Here is a 21,669-nt window from a genome sequence, read left to right as displayed (position 1 = left end):
TGTAAAGGGACGGTTGCTAGGGTGATGCTATAAGAATCATAAGGAGACAGGAAACTCAAGGATGCAGACAGGAAATTCACAGGATGCCAACAGGAAGAAGAAAGGCCCTCTTCCTCCAGTCTCTGTCTATTGCCCCCTATTGGAAAGCCTCATAGGGAACCAGCTGGCAAAGGAAAAATGTGATTTGTAGAGTCCTGGTTCCAACATCACAAAACACTGTATAGGAAATTGTGTCTGTAGCTAAGAAACAAGAGCCTACTGAATGGCACACGTGGTAAGAGTGGAAGCATAAAAATTTGTTGGAAGACTACTGCATAAGCCAGAAAAGAGCCCATGGTGGCCTGGACCAGGCAGTGGCTGTGGGTAAGGTGAAAAATGGTTACAATGTTTAAGAGAAGGTTCATCAGCACTGGCAGTGGATTTAATCAAATGCAATGTATGCAAGAAAGAGATAAGCCAAGATGGACTCGAAGGTTTATGAACTGAACGAGTGGAATCTTCTGAACCGAACAACTGGAAATTTTTCTTCGTTTTTTCTGACGAAGATGACAGAACCCATGGGTCTTAAAGGGGAAAAAAAAAGAGTTCTGCACAGATAATTTTAAGTTTGAAATTCATATTCAATATCCAAATAGATTAGCCAAGCTGGGAGTTCGGTATATGAGCCTGGAGATTAAAGAATTAGGTCCTGGCTGCAGTACAAATTTAGGAGTCATCAGAGTACATATAGTATTTAAAGCCATGAAACTGGGAGAAACCCTGTAGAGAATGAACAAACAGTGAAAAAGAAATATTAGAGGATAGATTCCTGGGCCACTCCAATGCTTATAGATTTAGAAGATGAGAAGCCAGAAAAAGCTACTAAGAAGCAGTGGCTTTTGAAAAAGCATGAAATCAAAAGAGTGTGAAGCTAAGTGAAGCTAGCTAAGTGAAGGAAGCTTCAGGAAGCTAAGTGAAGACACATTAAGAGGAAGGATCAAATGTGTCACATGGTACTACTAGGAAAGTAAGATGAGAACTAACAAGTAACAACATGGAATTAAAGAAATAACCCAAGAAAATTTCCTAAAGTGAGAGGACATGAGCTTTCAGATTAGAAAGGTCCACAGAGTTCTAACATGATAAATGAAAGTAGGCCAATAATAACAAGGCACATCATTGTGAAATTTCAAAATACTGGGGGGTGCAGGAAGAGGAGGAGGTAAAGATAAGACCAACTTGGAATGCAAGGGGAAACAGAACTCCCGGTCATATACAAAAGTAAGGAATCAGAATGACATCACTTTTCTCAAAAGCAACTCTGGAATCTAGAAAATACTGGAGAAATGCCTTCTAAACGCTAAAAGGATTTCCAAACAAGAAGCAAAATTCTAACAATAATGTCAATCAAGTGTGAGAGTAGAATAAAGATAATTTCAGACACACAGGGTCTCAAAACCTTTAATTCCCTTGTACCTATTCTTGGTAAGCTCTTGGAGACTGTGCACCAGAAAACTGAAGAGATAATCCAAGTAAGATGATACAGATTACATGAATTCAGCGATCAATACACGTAAAAGGTGAAGGGAATCTTTAGGATGATAGTAAAGGAAGATTACACACACAGAGACATACACATACACACACACAGACACACATGGGAAGATTCTAGACTACCAACTTGCATCTAGAAGATTAGAATGATGCTTCCCAAGTGGTGTAGTGGTAAAGAATCCACCTGCCAATGTAGGAGACACAAGAGACGCGGGTTCCATCCCTAGGTTGGGAAGATCCCCTGGAGAAGGGCATGGTGACCCACTCCAGTGTTCCTGCCTGGAAAATTCCATGGACTGAGGGGCGTGGGGGCTACAGTCCATGGGGTCGCAAAAGAGTTGGACACGGAGCACGCAGCACACACATATTAGAACACTTCAAAAGATTCAAGGACTATTCTTTAAAAAGGCTGAAATTGTTCATACAGCTAAATGTCATTTAAACCAGGGGTCCCCAGCCTGAGGCCTGTTAGGAATTGGGCCACACAGCAGGAGGTAAGAGGTGGGCGGTGAGCAAAGCTTCATCAGTATTTACAGCCGCTCCCCACCGTTCACACTACTTACTGCCTGAGCTCTGCCTCTTGTCTCCTGTCAGACCAATGGCAGCATAATAAATGAAATGAGCCTGAATCATCCTGAAGCTACTAGCCATCCCTGGTCCATGGAAAAATTGTCTTCCATGAAACTGGTCCCTGGTGCCAAAAAGGTTGGGGACTGCTGACTTAAACAAATGGTTAAGATTTGGGAAGTGGTACTATAAATGAGTACTTAAAAAAAAAAGAAGGAATAAGAAGTGAATTAACTCCAGGCAAGAGGGACTGGGATTGTGAAGAGGGAGCAGGGAGGTTTCCTTCTCATCTCTTTTATTTTCTCTGGAGGTGGAAAGCAAGGTTATCACCTTAAAGAAGGGGGATGAGGAAGAGATGCTGGAAGTCTGAGAGAGAAGACAGTATATAATCATCTAGAAGTGGAAGAGTAAATGGACTTGAAAAATGCTGTGGAACTGCCTACCAGTTCTTAGTGGCATATAGGAAAGCTGGTTTCTTTGGACTGATAAATACCACTAATGGAAGGTGAGAGCAGTAAGAAAGAACAGAAACTACTCCAATAGGAGAAAAAAGGACACCAAGCAGAGAGTGTGGCTCACCAGCCTGAGTGGTCACAAAGAAGAGTGGAAGTCAGCTCCAGTGGAGAAATGGCAGGAGTGGTCCAGAAGAGGAGGTACCCAGTGGAAGAGTATTCCCACAACAGCGCACATTGAACTAGAAGGTGATGACAATGGCTTCATCTGAAGAAAGCAATTGGAAGCATTTAAAGAAGATCTCAGTTAAAATATCACAAGATAATCTGGCTATGAGAATTGATTGTAAAAAGATGAATCATAATAGAAGAAGAGAATCCAATGAGGGCTAATCACAATTTATCCTGAAAACAAGTAATCAATTTCCTTTTGCGCAGGTGGGAAATACTTGCTGCTGTTGTTGAGTTGCTAAGTCACGTCCAACACTTTTGCGACTCCATGGAGTGTAGCCCACCAGGCTCCTCTGTCCATGGGATTTCCCAGGCAAGGAATACTGGAGAGGGTTGCCATTTCCTTCTCCAGGGGATCTTCCTGACCCAGGGATAGAACCCGAGTCTTCTGCATTCGCAGGCCAATTCTTTTACTGCTGAGCCATAGGTGAAGCCTGGGAAATGCTTAGGGGTGAGTTTAAAGCTACAAAGAAGAAAAGCAAGTATTTAGTGATGAGGTGCTTCTCTTTGAAACAGCCCCCAACAAAACAACTGGAAATAGGAGAGATAGTAAATTCAGCCTTAATAAGAAAGTTTCCTATATTAACTTTCAGTGGCCAGGGTCTTTTTCTTGCTGACTCTTCATGTCTCAGTAGTAATCCTGTGGTTTCTTCTGTTTTTCTTTTTTTTTTAAACATTTATCGAGATTGTGTTCTTTCTTTCTTCTGTATCTCCTGCTGCTGTCAGAATCTTGCTACTACAGTATTTTTGCTGTTGTTCAGCTACTCACTCTTTGCAACCCCATGGACTGCATCATGTCCTTCGTATCTCTCAGGGTTTGCCCAAATTCATGTCCATTGAGTCGATGATGCCATCCAACCATCTCATCCTCTGTTGCCTCCTTCTCCCCCTGCCCTTAATCTTTCCCAGTATCAAGGGTCTTGTCCAATAAGTCAGCTCTTCCCATCAGGTGGTCAAAGTATCAGAGCTTCATCTTCAGTGTTAGTCATTCCAATGAATATTCACGGTTGATTTCCTTTAAGACTGACTGGTTTAATCTCTTTGGAGTCCAAGGGACTCTCAAGAGTCTTCTCCAACACCACAGTTCAAAAGCATCAATTCTTCAGCACTCAGCTTTCTTTATGGTCCAACCCCCACATCTATACATGACTACTGGAAAAACCATAGCTTTGACTAGATGGACCTTTGTCGGCAAAATGATGTCTTTGCTTTTTAATATGCTGTCTAGGTTCGATACCTGGGTTGGCAAGATCCTCTGGAGAAGGAAATGGCAACCCACTCCAGTACCCTTGCCTGAAAAATCCCATGGACGGATAAGCCTGGTAGGCTACAGTCCATGGGGTCACAAAGAGTTGGACACGACTGAGTGACTTCACTCACTCACTCTAGGTTTGTCATATCTTTTCTTCCAAGGAGAAAGCATCTTTTAATTTCTTGGCTGCAGTATATGGTATTAAAAATGCATAAATCACTTTTTCTATCTCTTCAGGAGTTTCACACAATTGTTTCCTAATCAAAAATTCTCACTTTCCCTTTTAAATGGTAAACTCCTTCCTGGCCTCTTGGAGTTTTCTCTTCCCTCCTCTCCCAGGGATAACAATTAAATATAAGCTGTGATAGCAACTATAAACCCCTAGGTGATAATTCTCCAATTACTCTCCAGGAAAAGAAAAAGAGTCCAAAGTCCTAGGTTCAAGCCAATTCGACACAATATTTGATTGAAGCAAATCTCTTCACTTGCCTGTAATTGAAAAATCAGGATAATGCTAATACTTGTCTTACTGGCCTTCCCATGCGTCAGTCCTATACACCTAATGGTTATGCAATGGTTAGTGTTTCTTTCTGGCATGGGTCAGTCTTCCTCCACTTATTCTTTGCTTCTACCTAATCATTTTTATTTCTCAGTAATTAGCAGGTATTATTTATATAAAAGAAATCGTATTTCATCATATCTGAGATGTTATTATATTATTTAACAATAATACACAAAAAAAAGAATACTGCAATGAATATACAACTCAATGATTTTACAATAGTGCTACAGATAGTCCTGCACTAGTCTCTCTTTTTTTTTTTTTTTTTAATCTTTTAGGCACGCAGCAGGTGGGATCTTAGTTCCCTGATCAGGGATCAAGCCTGTACCCGCTGCATTGGCAGTGTGCAGTCTTAACCACTGGACCACCAGAGAAGTTGCCACTAGCCTCTTCCTCACTTAGACATTTCTTTCATCCATTCTAAGAAACTAGGGAGCCTGGTGGGCTACAGTCTATAGGGTCACAAAGAGTTGGAAACAACTGAGCACACACAGGCAACACAAAGAGAACTAGCAATTTTTCCTACTTTCACTTTGCACTGTTTGACATTTGATACAGAGACAATCATTTTGCACCCATCTTGGTAACTATTTATAGTACAGCTTCATCTACTTGTGGGTATTTTCTTCCTTTGCTTTATTTTGCTGCCTTACAAGAAAATATAGAGTTGCTTTCAGCATTTCTCTGAAATAACTTGTATATAAATCAAATTGGCAACTCATTGCTGTTTCCATGCCTTCCTTTATACACAACAGACATTCCAACACTTTGGTTATATTTTAAATGTCAACCAAACTTAACATGTGCAGGACCCATAATGCACAAACCCTACGTAGGCAGTGTCAACTCTGCCTCAGCTTCTAACTGGTCATCTGAGACTATAAAAGGCAGCTCAGTTTCACTAATGGTATAATATGAAACTGGACTCCTCTGATCAATTATTTCATCTTGTGTGCATCCCTTCTTTTTGCCCTTCCCTTCATTAGTACTTGCAGTGTGTGTGTGTGTGTGTGTGTGTATGCACGTGCACGCATGCACGTTAGTAGTTCAGCTGTGCACGACTCTCTGCAACCCCATGGACTATAGCCCCACCAGGCTCCTCTGTCCATGGAATTCTTCAGGCAAGAATCCTGGAGTGGGTTGCCATTCCCTTCTTCAGAGGATCTTCCCAACCCGGGGATTGTGTCTCCTGCATTGCCGGCGGATTCTTTACCGTCTGAGCCACCAGGGATCATATTTATCAAATATGTTCTCTTTCTCACCAGTGTACATTCTTCCCATGTCAATAATTGACATCATGACTCTGATCCTCAAGACACTGTCCTCATGGGCTGTGGTTGTGTGTGCAGGTGTGAGTCATACAGAGATCCAGATATGAGAGCATTAAAATGCATATCACAATTTATAGCTTCAATCAAAGAGTAGACCTCTTATTTTTTAAAAGTTCTACTAAACAAATTAAAGCAATTAAGTAATAAAAACTTACAGAGGCATGTCCTTATAATTCAACGTGTTGCAAGTCGATATAAACCTGGTAACTCTGCTGGGTCAACCCCTTAAGGTTTCTCACTGGAGTGTAACCTACTCTCAATGGACCTGCATGAAAGTATCATAAGAATTTAGGCTACTTCAATATTTATTTACTAATTAAGTAATAATTATTCTTTTACAGTTATATTTGATCTGACCAGCTTCTTAATTCTGGGGATCAGAACTTCATAGATGGAAAGAATGCTGCAGTCCATGGGGTTACAAAAAGTTGGACACGACTTAGCAACTGAACAACAATAACAAGAGGGAAAGAGAAAGGGGAGAAACAAATGGACACTGATGTGATAACTGCTCCATGTCAGGAGCTGGGTTCTTATTGCCAGGCTCACTCCTACTGCTCCTGGTACAATATTCCCAAAAAGATGCATAGAATGTTCTAACTTTCTGAATTCGGTATAGAAAATTTGGGGACCAAGCCAATCCCACTTGGATCTGGAAAAACAGGAACACACACATACACACACACACACACACACACACACACACAATCAGGGCTTCATTCTATTGTTTGCTCCTCTATTGTTGGAGGAGCTACTATATCATCAAAATGAGTTAATATTAGGAGATGATGTAAAATAACTAGGTTTGCTTTTTAATGATTTTTTTCCTATTATAAAACTTTGCAGCAAAACCGGAAAATGTTGATTTATCTCCTTAGGCATGTAATTTTATATAATTGAAGCACGTGCATTTATACATTTATTTTTTCACTTAAATAAGCATTTTACCATTTGCTAAAATTATTCATGAATGTTATTCCACAACATCAACGCATAATATTCCATCAACATGGACACAAGTTACAAAACCATTGCTGTATTTTTGGATATCTAAAGAGTGCAACTGTTTTCAAATTACTTACAACATGACATGTGTGCTTACACACACTAGAGATTTTCCTCTTTGTTTTTAGGATAGATTTGTAGAAAAATGATAAAATGTCTCTTTTTAAGTATTTTTTCAACTTTTCAGAGAATCAATTTTAGCTTTTTGGATCCCCTTTGTTGTACTTTTGTTTTCAAGTTATTCTTTTTTGGTTTGTTATTGTTGCTGCTCCTTCTTTCAACTCTTTGGAGATCCTGGGACTTGAAATTGATGCTGTGATGAAGTAAGTCTTGGTAGTTTTTATGGAGTAGCTAAGTTTATTCTGAATGGTCGAGGGATATGAATTGTTGTGACATAAGGCAGACAGTAGCAAATTATGTTTTCCAAAGATTACCTAGCATGCACAAGGGATTCCCTTGTGGCTCAGCTGGTAAACAATCTGCCTGCAATGCAGGATACCTGGGTTCGATCCCTGGGTTGCAAAGATCCCCAGGAGGAGGCCATGGCAACCCACTCCAGTATTCTTGCCTGGAGAATCCCCATGGACAGAGGAGCCTGGAAGGCTACAGTCCATGGGGTCACAAAGAGTCGGACATGACTGAGTGGCTAAGCACAGCAGCATACATATTCTTTTTCGGGGGGGTTGCTGCACTGGGTCTTCCTTGCCACACATGGGCTTTCTCTAGTTGCAGTGCATGGGTTTTTCATTGCAGTGGCTTCTCTTGTTGAGGAGCATGGGCTCTAGAGCACAGGCTCAGTAGTTGCAGCACAAGGTCTTAGTTGTTCCATGCAGAATGTTGGATCCTACCAGACCTGAGCATGCCCTGCTTTGGCAGACAGACCCCTAACCACTGGACCACGAAGGAAGTCCCATACATATTCTTTTAACAATGTGACTTTGACACTTCTCTTAATATCAGGAGGATCTGTGCCAGGACTCTTCCCCCTCAACCCTGGGTGGGTCTTTGTGGTTGCCTCAACCTACAAAAGTATGATGGAACTGATCTATATGTCATTCCGATGTGAGGTTATAAAAATGCCATGACTTCTGCCATGTTCTCTCTGGATACTAGGTTTGGTGGAAGCCAACTACCATACAAACAGTCCAACTCTCCTGAGCTAGCATGCTGTGAGGGAGCCCAAACTAGCTCACAAGGAGAGTTCACAAAGAGATTCTTGAGACTACAAGGAGAAAGAGAGATGCCCAGCCTACCCCAGCTGTTCCAATCCTTCACCATTTTAACTCCAGCCACCACCTGAAGTTGATCTGATGCATCAGATCTCCCAAGCCTGGTCTTTCCTGAATTCCTGACCCACAGAAACTGTGAAAGACAATAAAACGACTGTTGTTTAAGCCTTGGAGAATGACTTGCTATTGAGCAACAAAAACTGAAACAAGAGCTTTAAAAACTTCACTCTCTTCTTCTCAATTTAAGTGATGCTATTTTCTAGTACAGTCATCCCTTGGTATATGTGAGGACTTGGTTCCAGGACCCAGACCATGAATGCTCACATCCCTTAAAGTAGGCTCTCCATATCTGTGGCTTCTACATATCATATGTAAAGATAACATATAATTATTACTTCATGCAGGTGAAGTTTGTTTAGATCTGTTTATATGTTTACCAACTTCTTTGCATCTCAAATTTTCCTTCTGAAGTAACATTCCTTTTTCCTGAGACACAATCTTTAGAATTTCTTTCAGTAAAGGTCTGCTGATGAGAAATAATTTTACTGTTTTTCTAGAAAAGGTTTTATATTATTTGAAAGATCATCTGCACACACTCCTATGTTGATAGCTTCCTTCTCTCAGCACTTGGAAGATCTTGTCCCACTGTCTTGTGACTTCCATTGACTGTTGGAAGAAGTCTGTTTTTAGTCTAATGATCGTTCTTTTGCAGATAATGTCCTTTTCCTCTAGCTGCTTTTAAAAGCTTCCTATTATCTTTAGTTCAATTTTACTAAATTGCATTTTTAATTTTAATTTCACTCATGTTTGATACCTTGCTTTCTGTATTTATGGAGTATATTATTCTTTAATTCTGAAGATGTCTCATCTATTGAAAGTAGTGAAAGTGTTAGTTGCTCAGTCATGTCCAATTCTTTGAGACCCCATGACTGTAGACAGCCAGACTCTTCTGTCCGTGGGATTCTCCAGACAAGAATACTGGAATGGATAGTCGTTCCCTTCTCCAGGGGATCTTCCTGACTCAGGGATTGAATTGGATTCAATCTCTTGCATTGCACCTCTATTTTATAATTCCACAATTCCACTTATATAAAGACTGGATTTTAGTCCTTCTCATTCCATCCTCCCTGGTGGCTTAGATGGTAGAGTCTGCTTATGATGCAGGAGACCGGGGTTCAATCCCTGGGTCAGGAAGATACCCTGCAAAAGGAAATGGCGACCCACTACAGTATGCTTGCCTGGAAAATCCCAAGGATGGAGGAGCCTGGCAGGCTGCAGTCCATGGGGTCCCAAAGAGTTGGACATGACTGAGCAATTTCTATTCCATCATCCAAGTTTCTTTGTCTTCTCTTCATATTTTCTAGCAAATCTAGCATATTTTCTAGCATATCTTGTATCTAGCAAATTATCTGCTCTATCTCTCAGTTCACTGATACTCTCTTCATGTGTGTCTAATCTGATGTCTGTTCATCTCAACAATTATATTTTCATTTCTATTTGGTTTTTTTTAAGCTATCTATGTTTCATGTTTTACTACTGAATTTTGATTCATATTTTTTCTATAAGAATTTCATACTTAGCAGTTTATATTGCATCTGAAAATTTCAATAAGTTCTCAGGCATGTCTATCCACAATTTTTATTTATTTTTTTTATCTCTGAGGACTCTCAATATTGCTAATTTCAATGTTTTCTTAAGAGCTTATATCTGTTTGAAACTCCATACAGATCTACACGCTTTCAGAGGTATTTCTTGTCTGTTTTCTGTTTGTTCTTTCTAGTTCCAGTTTTAGCATCTGTCTTTTAAATTCCCTTACATCATGGCAGATGTTAAGACAGAATGGCTATCATTGACTGCCAAAACTTGGTGCAAACACTGATAAGTTGCTCTAAGTTTGGAGAGAAAAGGAAAAAGAAGTCAGCTGGCAGAAGAGACGAGGACGTTTTAGGAACACAGTCTGGGGCATGAGTCATATAAAATATTAAACAGAAGTTGCTATAACCTTTTTTGGACCCAAGTCATTTTCCTCAAAGCTCAAATTATTTTTTAAAAAGTACATCAATAAAACAAATAATTGTTCTCCCAGATAATATCTCCATACTCCCAACTGCTTTTAGAAAAATTAGAGGTGATAACCATTGGATCCCATGGACTGTAGCCCTCCAGGCTCCTCTGTCCACGGGATTCTCCAGGCAAGAATATTGGAGTGGGTGGTCATTCCCTTATCCAGGGGATCTTTCTGACCCAGGGATCAAATCTGCATCTCCTGTATTGGCAGGCAGATTTTTTACCACTGAGCCACCAGGGAAGCCCATATATATTTGCTGAGATCTCAAGAGAAAAGATAAACAATTACTGACCCCAAGCTGTTCACCCTGATACTACTGTCTCTAATATGCCTACATGGAAACACACACACAAAACGTTGCTGCTCTTTTTTGTGGCTGCAAATAATAACTTCCCAAGTTGGAGTCTCAAAGTTCGAAAGTAAATTCTTAATATCATAATAAAGCAATCAATTAAGTTCCAGTTTTTATTTGTTTAACCATCACTGGCCCAAATATGTATTGACCTTCTGTTATGGGCAAAATGGCTGAGTTTTCAATTCTATTCAGAAACTGAGAAACAAGCTTTGAGAACTATAATCTCTCCTTTTATATCTTGTTAGGATAGAATGACTCAGTTTAGGCCAGTGAATTTTAAACCTATTAATAGTAATGGAAACCTTGAAAAATCTGATAAATAATACATAATACATACACAAAAATTTTTTAAATAAACTTCAAAAGGGGTTCAGTTCAGTTCAGTCGCTCAGTCGTGTCCGACTCTCTGCGACCCCATGAATCGCAGCACACCAGGCCTCCCTGTCCCTCACCAGCTTCCGGAGTTTACCCAAACTCATGTCCATCGAGTCAGTGATGCCATCCAGCCATCTCATCCTCTGTTCTCCCCTTCTCCTCCTGCCCCTAATCCTTCCCAGCATCAGGGTCTTTTTCTATGAGTCAACTCTTCCCATGAGGTGGCCAAAGTATTGGAGTTTCAGCTTCAACATCAGTCCTTCCAATGAACACCCAGGACTGATCTCCTTTAGGATGGACTGGTTGGATCTCCTTGCAGTCCAAGGGACTCTCGAGTCTTCTCCAACACCACAGGTCAAAAGCATCAATTCGTCAGCACTCAGCTTTCTTCACAGTCCAACTCTCACATCCATACATGACTACTGGAAAAACCATAGCCTTGACTAGACTATCTGCCTGCTAATGCAGGAGATGCAAGTTTGATCCCTGGGTCAGGAAGATCCCTTGGAGAAGGGAATGACAACCCACTCCAATATTCTTACCTGAAGAATCCCGTGGACAGAGGAGCCTGGAGGGCTACAGTCCATGGGATCCAATGGTTATCACCTCTAATTTTACTAAAAGCAGTTGGGAGTATGGAGATATTATCTGGGAGAACAATTATTTGTTTTATTGATGTACTTTTTAAAAAATAATTTGAGCTTTGAGGAAAATGACTTGGGTCATTGACTAGACTAGACTAAAGGGGGTTCAGAGATCCCCTTAAGCCCCTTATGGACACTTAGACCACAGAATATCTCTTAATTGAGAGTAACTTCAGGGTATAAGTTATCCATCTTCTTCAACTCTGTATTTTCTGTCTCAGAGTAGATTGCAAACTATATTTGTTGAATGAGCACCTCTGCAACTCTGTTCCTATGAAGCTCCCAGATTAACACCCCCTTCTCCCCATGAATTTCCAAATCCTCAACCTCTACATACATGTTTTTTGAAAACATTTACTCAAGATTAATCTAATGGTCTAAACAACTATTTTCCAAATTCCACTTTCATAATTTTCCCTTTTCCACTTCACAAAAGAAAGACATACGTCCTGTTATCCCAAATATTATAATGATGCATTGCCCCTGAGTGCAAAAACCAGCTGGTCACCCAAGGAAGAAACATTTGTAAGGTACATAGCTTCTGAAAGAGTGTCCTCTGAGAAAAGGCAAAAAGATGTTTATAAGAAATAGAAAGAGGCTGTGCCTTATTTTATCTGGGGGACAATCCTTGCAATTTCTATACCTTAATATGTTGAATAATTAGAATTCAGAAGTGAGGTTATATGCTAACCTTATAACCATATAAGGTTATATACAATCATATAAGGTTAACATATAACCATATAAGTGTTATATGTTAACACTTAACTGAATAGAAGGCGGTCAGTTTTTTTTCTGACAGAAAGCCAACTCAACTTAACGAATCAATTTGACAAAGGGCTTTGGCTTTGCTCTGAGGACATGTAGCATACAAAAAGTTAAATCTGCACTTCTGAGATTTTGTTACCATATATTTAAACATGCACAATGCAGCATGCACTAAAAGTACATACTTGGCAACAATTTAACTTTATGCCAAAAATATTAGGTAACTTTTAAAAGATGAAGGAAATAATGCTGGATTTTAAAAAATTGTATTTTAAAAAAATTATTTATTTTTAATTGGAGGATAATTGCTTTACAGTATTAATGCTGTATTAATGCTGTTTCTGCTATATATCAACATGAATCAACCATAAGTAAATGTAATGTACCCTCCCTCTTGAACCTCCCTGAATTTTTTTAGAGTATTTGAACAAAAATGTTTGCAGACCAACAGGTTACAGCTGGTATATGTTAATGAAGGGTAAATTCATGAAGGGATCCTTACTGCCTCTACCTGCAAGACCCAGCAAAGGAAAGAAGAGGATGACAGCAATGGGTCTGAAAATCCAACAGACTCTGTTGCCACATTAGAATAACCTCACTTCTAGGCCATAAAGGTGCAATCCGGAGGGTGACTGCAACTGCAAAGCCCTTTCTAATCTGTGTCCCAGACACCTTAACTAATCCTTTCATTCTGGGTGCTGTCAAAAGGAATTCACTTTCTACACATTGAACAACAATTTGTTAAGAGGACAGATTTCACGTTAAGTATTCTTATTTTTACCACACACTCAAAAAAAAAGGACACAAGGAAATTTTAGGAGGTGATGGCTATGTTTATTACCTTAATGATGGTGACAGTATCACTGATGTTTGCATATGTCCAGACTCATCAAATTCTACACAATAAACATGTGCAGTTTTGGGGGTATATCAATTGTGCCTCAATAAAGCTGTTTTTTAAAAGTGAGAATGTATGCTAGACAAGATATCCTGACAAAGGCTATAGCAGAGCTCCTTCTTACTGAGTGAAAATTTCTATTTTTTAAAAATATGTGTTTATTTATTTGGCTGTGCTGGGTCTTAGCTGGGTCATGGGGGATCTTCCATCTTGGTTGTGGCATGCAGGATCTTTAGTTGCAGCACACAAACTCTCAGTTGCGACATATAGGATTTTAGTTCCCTGAGAAGGGATTGAACTCGGGCATTGACAGTGAAAGTGCCAACTCCCAGCCACCGGATCATCAAGGAATGCCTATTGTCTAATTGTTAAGTATATAAAGTTCTCTAATGTTATTGTAAGTGGTATGTTTTTCCTTATTTTACAAAATGGAACTGCTGTATGCATTTTGATTTTGTCTTCAAAAACCTTGCAACATTGAATACATTTTGTTAAGTGAAAAAACTATCACTCCCTTTTTCAAAATGACTTCACTTGTGAAAACTCAATTGTCTCCTTGTGCAATATATGGCTCATCTGGAAAGATCAGGTGTGCAATGGTCACTGGTTAAGAGTGACTTTGGATTGAGACAAGTCTGGGTGAGGTCCCAGACTGGTGAGTAGCAGCTGTGAACATGAGCAGATGACAAAATTTACATCTTGTTTTCTGTAAAAGCACACTTTAAAATACTTCCTTATTAGGATTATTCTGAGGATTAAATGAGGCAAAGCACATAAAGAACACAGAACCTGGCATGCCAAAACACTGACTAAATGTTGACCCTAGATTAATCATAACGACTCTTGCTTGCCTGGTATTAATTTTTTATATTAAATTTTTTCCTTTTAAACACTTAATTATTGTGTTTAAAGGAAAGAAATACTTTGCTTTCTCCTGCTGTATTTAAAACATTTCTCAAAATCACCATCTCAATCTCTCTTTCATCTTGCTCTAAGTCTTGTTCTAGATAAATACTCTTTTTCACATGCTTTTAAAAATCTTATCACCAATTCCACATATTCAGGTAGAAAAATAGAATCTTTTGTCCTTCAATATAATGTACTGAATGTTTCATTCCCCTTCATAAGAACATTTATGTGTTCTTAAAAGTGATTTTATTTCCTACTCAAAATGGGAGTTAAAGTATTATACTGCGGTTATGCAAGACACTACCATTGAGGTAAACTGGTTGAAGGGTACAAAGGACTTGCCTACACATTTTTTGTTTGTTTGTTTTGCAACTTCTTGTGAATCTGAAATTATTTTTAAAAAATTAAATAAGCAAAGAAAAATAATTCTGCAAGTATTCTCTTGATCTTTTGCCCATTCTCTTGTATCTGATATGAATCCTTCCGAATTTTCCCAGAACCTCAATCCACTTAACTGAATTAAAGAGACATCACCATCATCAGTGGTGATTTTGTAATATTTTCCTGATCAGACCTCCCATTCCCCTCAAAAATAAAATAACCACAGAAAAAAACCAAGACTGAGTGAGGGTCAGTAACTAAACTATAAAAGAGAAATGTTTCATTTTCTTATTCTTACTAATTCCTTGCGATGCAACATTAGCTATGTCAACAAACAAATCACACTAAAAATAATACAGAGCACTAATTTTGGGTCATTCAGTTAAGTTATTAACTCACAAATTTGACTGGCATTTTTGGTTTTCAGTGACATTCTTAAAACCAACTATTTATTATGAAAATAATACATCTATATACACCAACAGCAAAAAGGCTTATCATATAAAAATGAACAGAAAACTAAAGTACAAATTTTGGAAAATGTCAAATGACCTATGTAGCATTAAGTCCAAAAAAATAGGAGGAATAATCTGCATATAGAAAGAACAAAAACACAAAACTTGTCTTGATGATACCTAAGAGGACATTATAGCCATAAAAAAATGCTATGGAAAAATAATTTGGCTCATGGAAAACAAAAATACAATTAAAAAATGGAAGTAGTAGACCACACAGCACAATGAACACAACTAAAATACCTGGGACATAATACACACACACACACACGTACACACACACGTACACACACACAAAGCTACATGGTACAAGGAGAGAGTTACAAATCATGGTAATATGCCTAGAAGTTCTAATATCCACCTAACAGGAGGACTAGAAAGAGAGAGCAAACATAATGGAAAAGAAGAAACAATCAAGCATCTGAGAGAATGCTCACAGACATGAAAAACAATACTAATGATAACTAACACTTATATATTGCTTACATATAGCAGGGATAAATAAGCATATATATAATTATAATATATTGATATAGATATACCCACATATTTACCATATACATATATACATAGTTTAATTCATTATATCTATTATGTAAGAATTACTATCCTTGCTTTATAGATGAGAAAACTGAAGGAGAAAGTGTTAAGTAACTCAGTCAGGCTCACACAGCTGTGAGTGGGTGAGAGGGAAGTGCAACCTGAGTCATCACGCTCTAGTGGACAGACTCCTAACCACTACATCCCAACCACTACATCCCACGTCTTCCAAATCAAAGGACCTCCATTAATGTGTCAAGTGACATTAATGAAAAAAGACCCACCCTAAGATAAAATATGTCTTGGTAAACTTTCTGAATTTCAGTGATAAAAAGAAATGTATAAAAACTTGAGTGGAGGAGGTAAAGAAAGATTTCCCTCAAACAAAAAATAAATAAATTTCTATTAGGTTTCTGACTGGCAACTTTGAGCGCCAAAAGATAATGAAACAGTACACTCAAAGTTCTGAAGAATATAAGAAATATCTGAAAAAAGTTCACCTCATGTTAATTATAGTTATCTACAAATGGTGAGGTTTGGGGCGAATTTTTTGTTACCACCTTTCTCGTATTTTTCTCTTTTAATTTCTTATAACGATCATATTTTTTGTGGAGAAAATTAAGATCATTGTTATAAAAATAAAGATATTCAAATGGATTAAATTTCTTAATGAAAAAATGAAACTATATATGCACTAAAATATTAGCAATAATTAATAAATTAAAAAATATTAGGATAATATTTTCTCATTGAAGGGGGTGTTGTAAGGAAGACTGTCTACAGAAAAATTTTTTAAAGGAAAAGACTAACAAATTTCACTGTATAGAAATGTTGAATTCTGACAGAACATAAGTTAAACAATATGTGTCAGGTTAGAAGAAAACATTAATGTTTGCTACATACATAATATAAACTGTTCCTATAAATCAACAGGAAAATAGTTTTTAAAAAGAAAAAAGCACAAAATTAGCAAAAAATACAGGCAATTTACAGAATAAAAAAATACGGAATCAACAACCACTCAGCTTTCTTGTATTCAGAAAACAACACATATTAAGTAAAAAATAATGTATCATTTTTAGCTCAACAAACCAACAAAAATTTGAAAGATGAATAACACATAATGTTTTCAATACTGGAAAACAGGCAGTCTGATGCATTATCGAAGAGGAAGTAAATGGTACATTTTGAAAGTGTAATTTCATGGTATCTGTCAAATTAAAAATTGTTTGGTTGTGTTTCTGAACATCTATTTTATGGGAATACTTACTTCAGAACCAAAACAGGGAGCGCAGCATTGTTTATCAAGTGACACACAAGTGCTATTCACTCGGATAAGACTTCCTTAGGTGACAAGTGCCTGCACCCAGACTGTCTGGATAGTTTACCCTTAATTGCTGGTGTACATGGGACAGCGTAAAGGTGATGCTCAAGTCTTCTTTTCACAGAAATCAAGTTTCTCCACATGAGCGGTCCTTGGAAAAACAGCTCACAGCTCACCACTGGGCTTCATCAGCTAGAGACTGATCCCCAGAAGCTCCCACAGCAGCTGCCAAGATTTCTGGAATCGATACTAGAACAGGAATTTCCCATCTCCTCCCCCAAATCTGACTGGATAGCATGTGATGTACTATATTATAATATCATATAATCACACATTCCTGTACACTCCCACAATATTGCTATTTTCATGCATGCAGATGCAGCAAAGTGGTCATTTCTTTGTTTTTAATAAAACCCATCTGATTTCAGTTCACCAATCAATGCCAATCAATGAGTTGGGATTGAAGCCAACAAGTTGGAAAGTAGTAGTAATCAGTAAACATGATATACTATTACTTCTTTGAGCAAAACGGTGGATTCACATGTTATTTTTTACCATCCCTAAAGGCAAAAAGCAGAAACCCAGAGGAAGCATGAAACAGTGTTTGGAATCCCTTAATCCTGCCTAGTTTATTTACAATTCCCTCCTTCATCCTTCCTGCCTGTCCAGATGGTTTTTGTCTTTGTTTCCCAAACTGATTTATGTTCACTGTCTTTAAGATGTTAAATACCCCAAAAGCCTTCTTTCTAATTGCTCACAAGCAGAAGTCATAAATTCCTACCTTTGTCGAATTATGCTGGGGTTAGCTGTCACTAAATGACTTTTGGATCCAACATCCTTAGTGTATTCACTTGACAAAGGAGGAAGATTGCATCTAGAGAAACAAGAACAAGCATTTCAGAATGATTTACATACTTTTAAAACAAGTCAACTATCACGGCAAATAGGAATTTACTAAGTTTAGCTCAATTCACAAATAAATGATTTTTGTCACCTCTTTCTTTTAATAGATGTTAGATGACTATTATAGCATCTTCAGAATGTTGTCATAAAAACTATTTCTGTGTTAGAAGAAAGAAAATGTCAGCGAGAGAGGTAAGGGATCTACTAAAGGAAAGAGATACAACTAGAGTGAATTTATTCCATTCAAAACATTTTTGAGGTGATAAGTCAGGATGCATTAGACTTGAAATGAGCATTTGGGGTGTGTAGCCCCTGGGCAGTGGTCCCCAACCTTTTTGGCTCCAGGGACTGATTTTCATGGAAGACAACTTTCTCACGAACTGGGTAGGAGGGATGGTCTCAAGATGACTCAAGCACATTACACTTTGTGCACTTTATTTCTATAATTATTACATCAGCTTTACCTCAGATCATCAGGCATTAGATCCCAGAGGCTGGGAACCCCTGTCCTAGAAGATACAGGACCTATAGTCCTCTCTGTGGATACCAACAAGTCTCAAGAGAAAAGGAAGAATTGTATTTGCTTGTGTTTTTCATTCTTTTCCCAAATTCTAAATTATAAGAGTACATTCGAGGCAAACTCTGCCACCTAAATCAGTGCATGCATGACCAACGTATGGTTGACTTCCAGTGAAAATGTTTTGTCATCCAAAAAAATGCAGTGATTCTCCACCATCCCAGTCTAGACAAGGGGAAGAGTGCAGGTGACAGAAATAGCCCCTCCTCCCTCCCACACACACCACCCTGCCCTGGGTGCTCTCCTTGACTTCAATGTCTTATGAACGCTTACAATGGAAAACGCTGCAACTGCAAATCCAATCTCATGGCTTTCTACTAGTGGGCTGTTACCCAAGTGATGACATCTGCCTCAGTTTCCCCATTACAAAATGAAGATAATGACTTTTCCTCTCCAATAAGCTGGGTGTACGGATTAAAGTAAGAAATGTATCAAAAAGTCCCTACCTTGATGCCTCACACATAGTAAAAGCTCAAAAACATTCCATATCAGAAATATCATATCTTGGTAACTCAGTCACTCAGTCATATCTGACTCTTTGTGACTCCATGGGCTGTAGCCTGCCAGGCTCCTCCATCCATGAAATTCTCTAGGCAACAATACTGGAGTGTGTAGCCATTCCCTCCTCCAGGGTATCTTCCCAACCCAAGGATGGAACTCGAGTCTCCTGCACTATAGGCAGATTCTTTAACACTGAGCCACCAGGGAAGCCCCAAGAATACTGGAGTGGGTTGCCATGATCGTATAAATATAACTAAATACATATTTATTACTTATGACCAGCCCAAATGAGTCTATAGCATCCACTGGATTTTTCTTTTATTACTGAGTCCTGATTTCTCCTCTCCAGCCATATCTCTAAGTTGACTCCAACCATCAGAGCCCCTCTAACTTTGTATTATTTCAGCAAAGTAAAGCATCATTTATTTGTTGTTAGAGATCTTACAAATATCAAGGCCTCAGCCATTTCCCAACTATTAAAATCTCCCGGGCAAATTTCCCCCAGGACATGGGGTTGTCTGAGATCAACTCAGCTGATCAGCACAAGTTCCTTGATGTTGTCTTGTATTTACCCCTGTGACTCCCACCACATCAGGGCATCTGAGGTAGAAATTTGTCTCAGTTGATTTGGAATCTTCCTTTCATCTGCTCTTTGGTAATAAGATCCTGATTCTTCTGACAGCTCCCCACAGTGTAATGAGTCAGCCGGCTGCTGACTTCCGCTGAGTGCCCATTGAAAACAAACACAATGGGCATTGTGAGGAGCCTGGGGGAAGCCGAGTCTCAGAGCCTACTTGAGGTGTCCACAGTCTAACCGTCCCATCACATCCATGCGGTTTCTAAGGACTGTGCTGGGGAATGAGCTTACTCGTAATGGCCAGGCTCATCTGACCATGGTGCTGACCCCGGGATTCAATTGATCTCTGCCAAGATGAACAGGACTCTCAGGATAAAACACAGGCTAGAATTCGAGCATCTTTTTCTCTCTTTTCTTGGATGAATATAATTATTTACTTAGTTTTTTTAGTTTTTATTGGAATATAGTTGATTTACAATGTCTGTTAATTTCAAGTGTTTACAGCAAAGTGAATCAGTTATACATATATATTGACATATTCCTGTTCTCTTTCAAATTCCTAGGTTATTACAGAATATTGAGTAGAATTCCCTGTGCTATACAGTAGGTCCTTCTTGGTTAACTATTTTATATATAGTAGTGTGTGTATGTTAATTTCAAACTCCTAATTTATCACTTCCCCTTCGATCTTGATGGCCCTTCATAACATTTGAGAACCAATCTCACTATATTAAAACTGTAAACTCTGTTGCTAGAAAGTAGAGTCAACCTATTCTGTCATCAGTAAATGAAAGGAGTTGGTGTTCATGAATAACAACTTTGTTTTTCTGTGTGTCCCTTGTAGGTTGATCCATGGCTCATATGTCTGGATCCCTTCATACCTCCTTTGTTGTCCAGTCGCTCAGTCATGTCAGACTCTTTGTGACCCCATGGACTACAGCACACCAGGCTTCCCTGTCTCTCACCATCTCCTGGAGTTTGCTCAAACTCATGTCCATTGAGTCAGTGATGCCATACAGCCATCTCATCCTCCATCATCCCCTTCTCCTGCCTTCAATCTTGTCCAGAATCAGGGTCTTTTCCAATCAGTCAACTCTTTGCATCAGGTGGCCAAACTATTGGAGCTTCAGCATCCATCCTTCCAATGAATATTCAGGGTTGATTTCCTTTAGGATTGACTGGTTTGATCTCTCTGCTGTCCAAGGGACTCTCAAGAGTCTTCTCCAACACCATAGTTTGAAAGCATCTCTTCAGCACTCAGCCTTCTTTATGGTCCAACTTTCACATTCGTACATGACTACTGGAAAAATCACACCTTTGACTATACAGACACCTCCAGAAATACACTTCCAGAGACTAAATGCCAAATTCTACAACATAGTGAAATGTTTAAAACAATAAGGATAATATTTTATACATTCATTTCTGGAAAATAATGCCATTGTACTCTGGTATAAATAACTGTTCTTCTGGGTAAACTTTCTCTTCAAGTACGAATGCCTGTGATACCTCCCTGCAGCTCTCAGGGAAAAAAAAGCACACTGTAATTTTAGCTCAACTCCTAAATTGATAATTACAAGATTTACATAAAAGGCACATTTAATACAGTCAAATTGTTTCTTATAAGGCATAATTGTGTAAAAGTGTTTCAAATTTTGCTTTATTGCTTATTGGCACAATGAACGGATATTACTGGCTGAAGTGTCTTAGTAACTGTGCCAGGGATCATAGAGAATGTGGCCACAGAATTGATGAGAAATGAAAATTCCCTGAAGTGAGAAGTGGAGATGGGTGGGGAATGGGTAGAATGGAATAGAATACGTTAAAAAATTCCTTTTTAAATTATATGTATACTTCAATACATAAAACACATAATTGAGTATAATTCACAGGCACCAAAATTATACTGTCTTCACTCATATTCCTGAGCCACCCAATTTCTCGCCAGGATATAATCACTTTACCTCTGTCTTTCAGAACTACAAGATAAATGATATTTAACAATATTATTTTTTTAAAGTGTCACTTTTGGTTACAGAGCAAATGTTTACTTTGAAATATGGGAAGGTACATTTTAGCATTAGCAGACGTGTTTGAAAATGTCCAAGCAAAGGAAATTATGGCATTGTTATAATTCTGGAAAACATCTTGAACTGTAATCAGGTAACCATT

At 38.5% G+C, this 21,669-nt stretch overlaps 1 protein-coding gene across 2 annotated transcripts in view; it reads right to left on the bottom strand.

The window, feature by feature from the left end:
• Positions 1–21,669, bottom strand: part of ST8SIA1 (ST8 alpha-N-acetyl-neuraminide alpha-2,8-sialyltransferase 1) — a 171,804-nt gene that overhangs the window by 46,028 nt on the left and 104,107 nt on the right. For both annotated transcript variants that reach the window (XM_081596594.1, XM_081596593.1), the window contains exon 4: positions 17,721–17,813. In XM_081596594.1, coding sequence (XP_081452720.1) covers positions 17,721–17,813 — 93 coding nt within the window. The remainder of the gene's footprint in view (positions 1–17,720; positions 17,814–21,669) is intronic.

This window comes from Giraffa tippelskirchi, chromosome 4 (assembly GCF_054371585.1).
Source record: "Giraffa tippelskirchi isolate mGirTip1 chromosome 4, T2T-mGirTip1v1.2.pri, whole genome shotgun sequence".
In the NCBI taxonomy this organism is placed as follows: Eukaryota; Metazoa; Chordata; class Mammalia; order Artiodactyla; family Giraffidae; genus Giraffa; species Giraffa tippelskirchi.
This window is presented reverse-complemented; position numbering and strand designations above follow the sequence as displayed.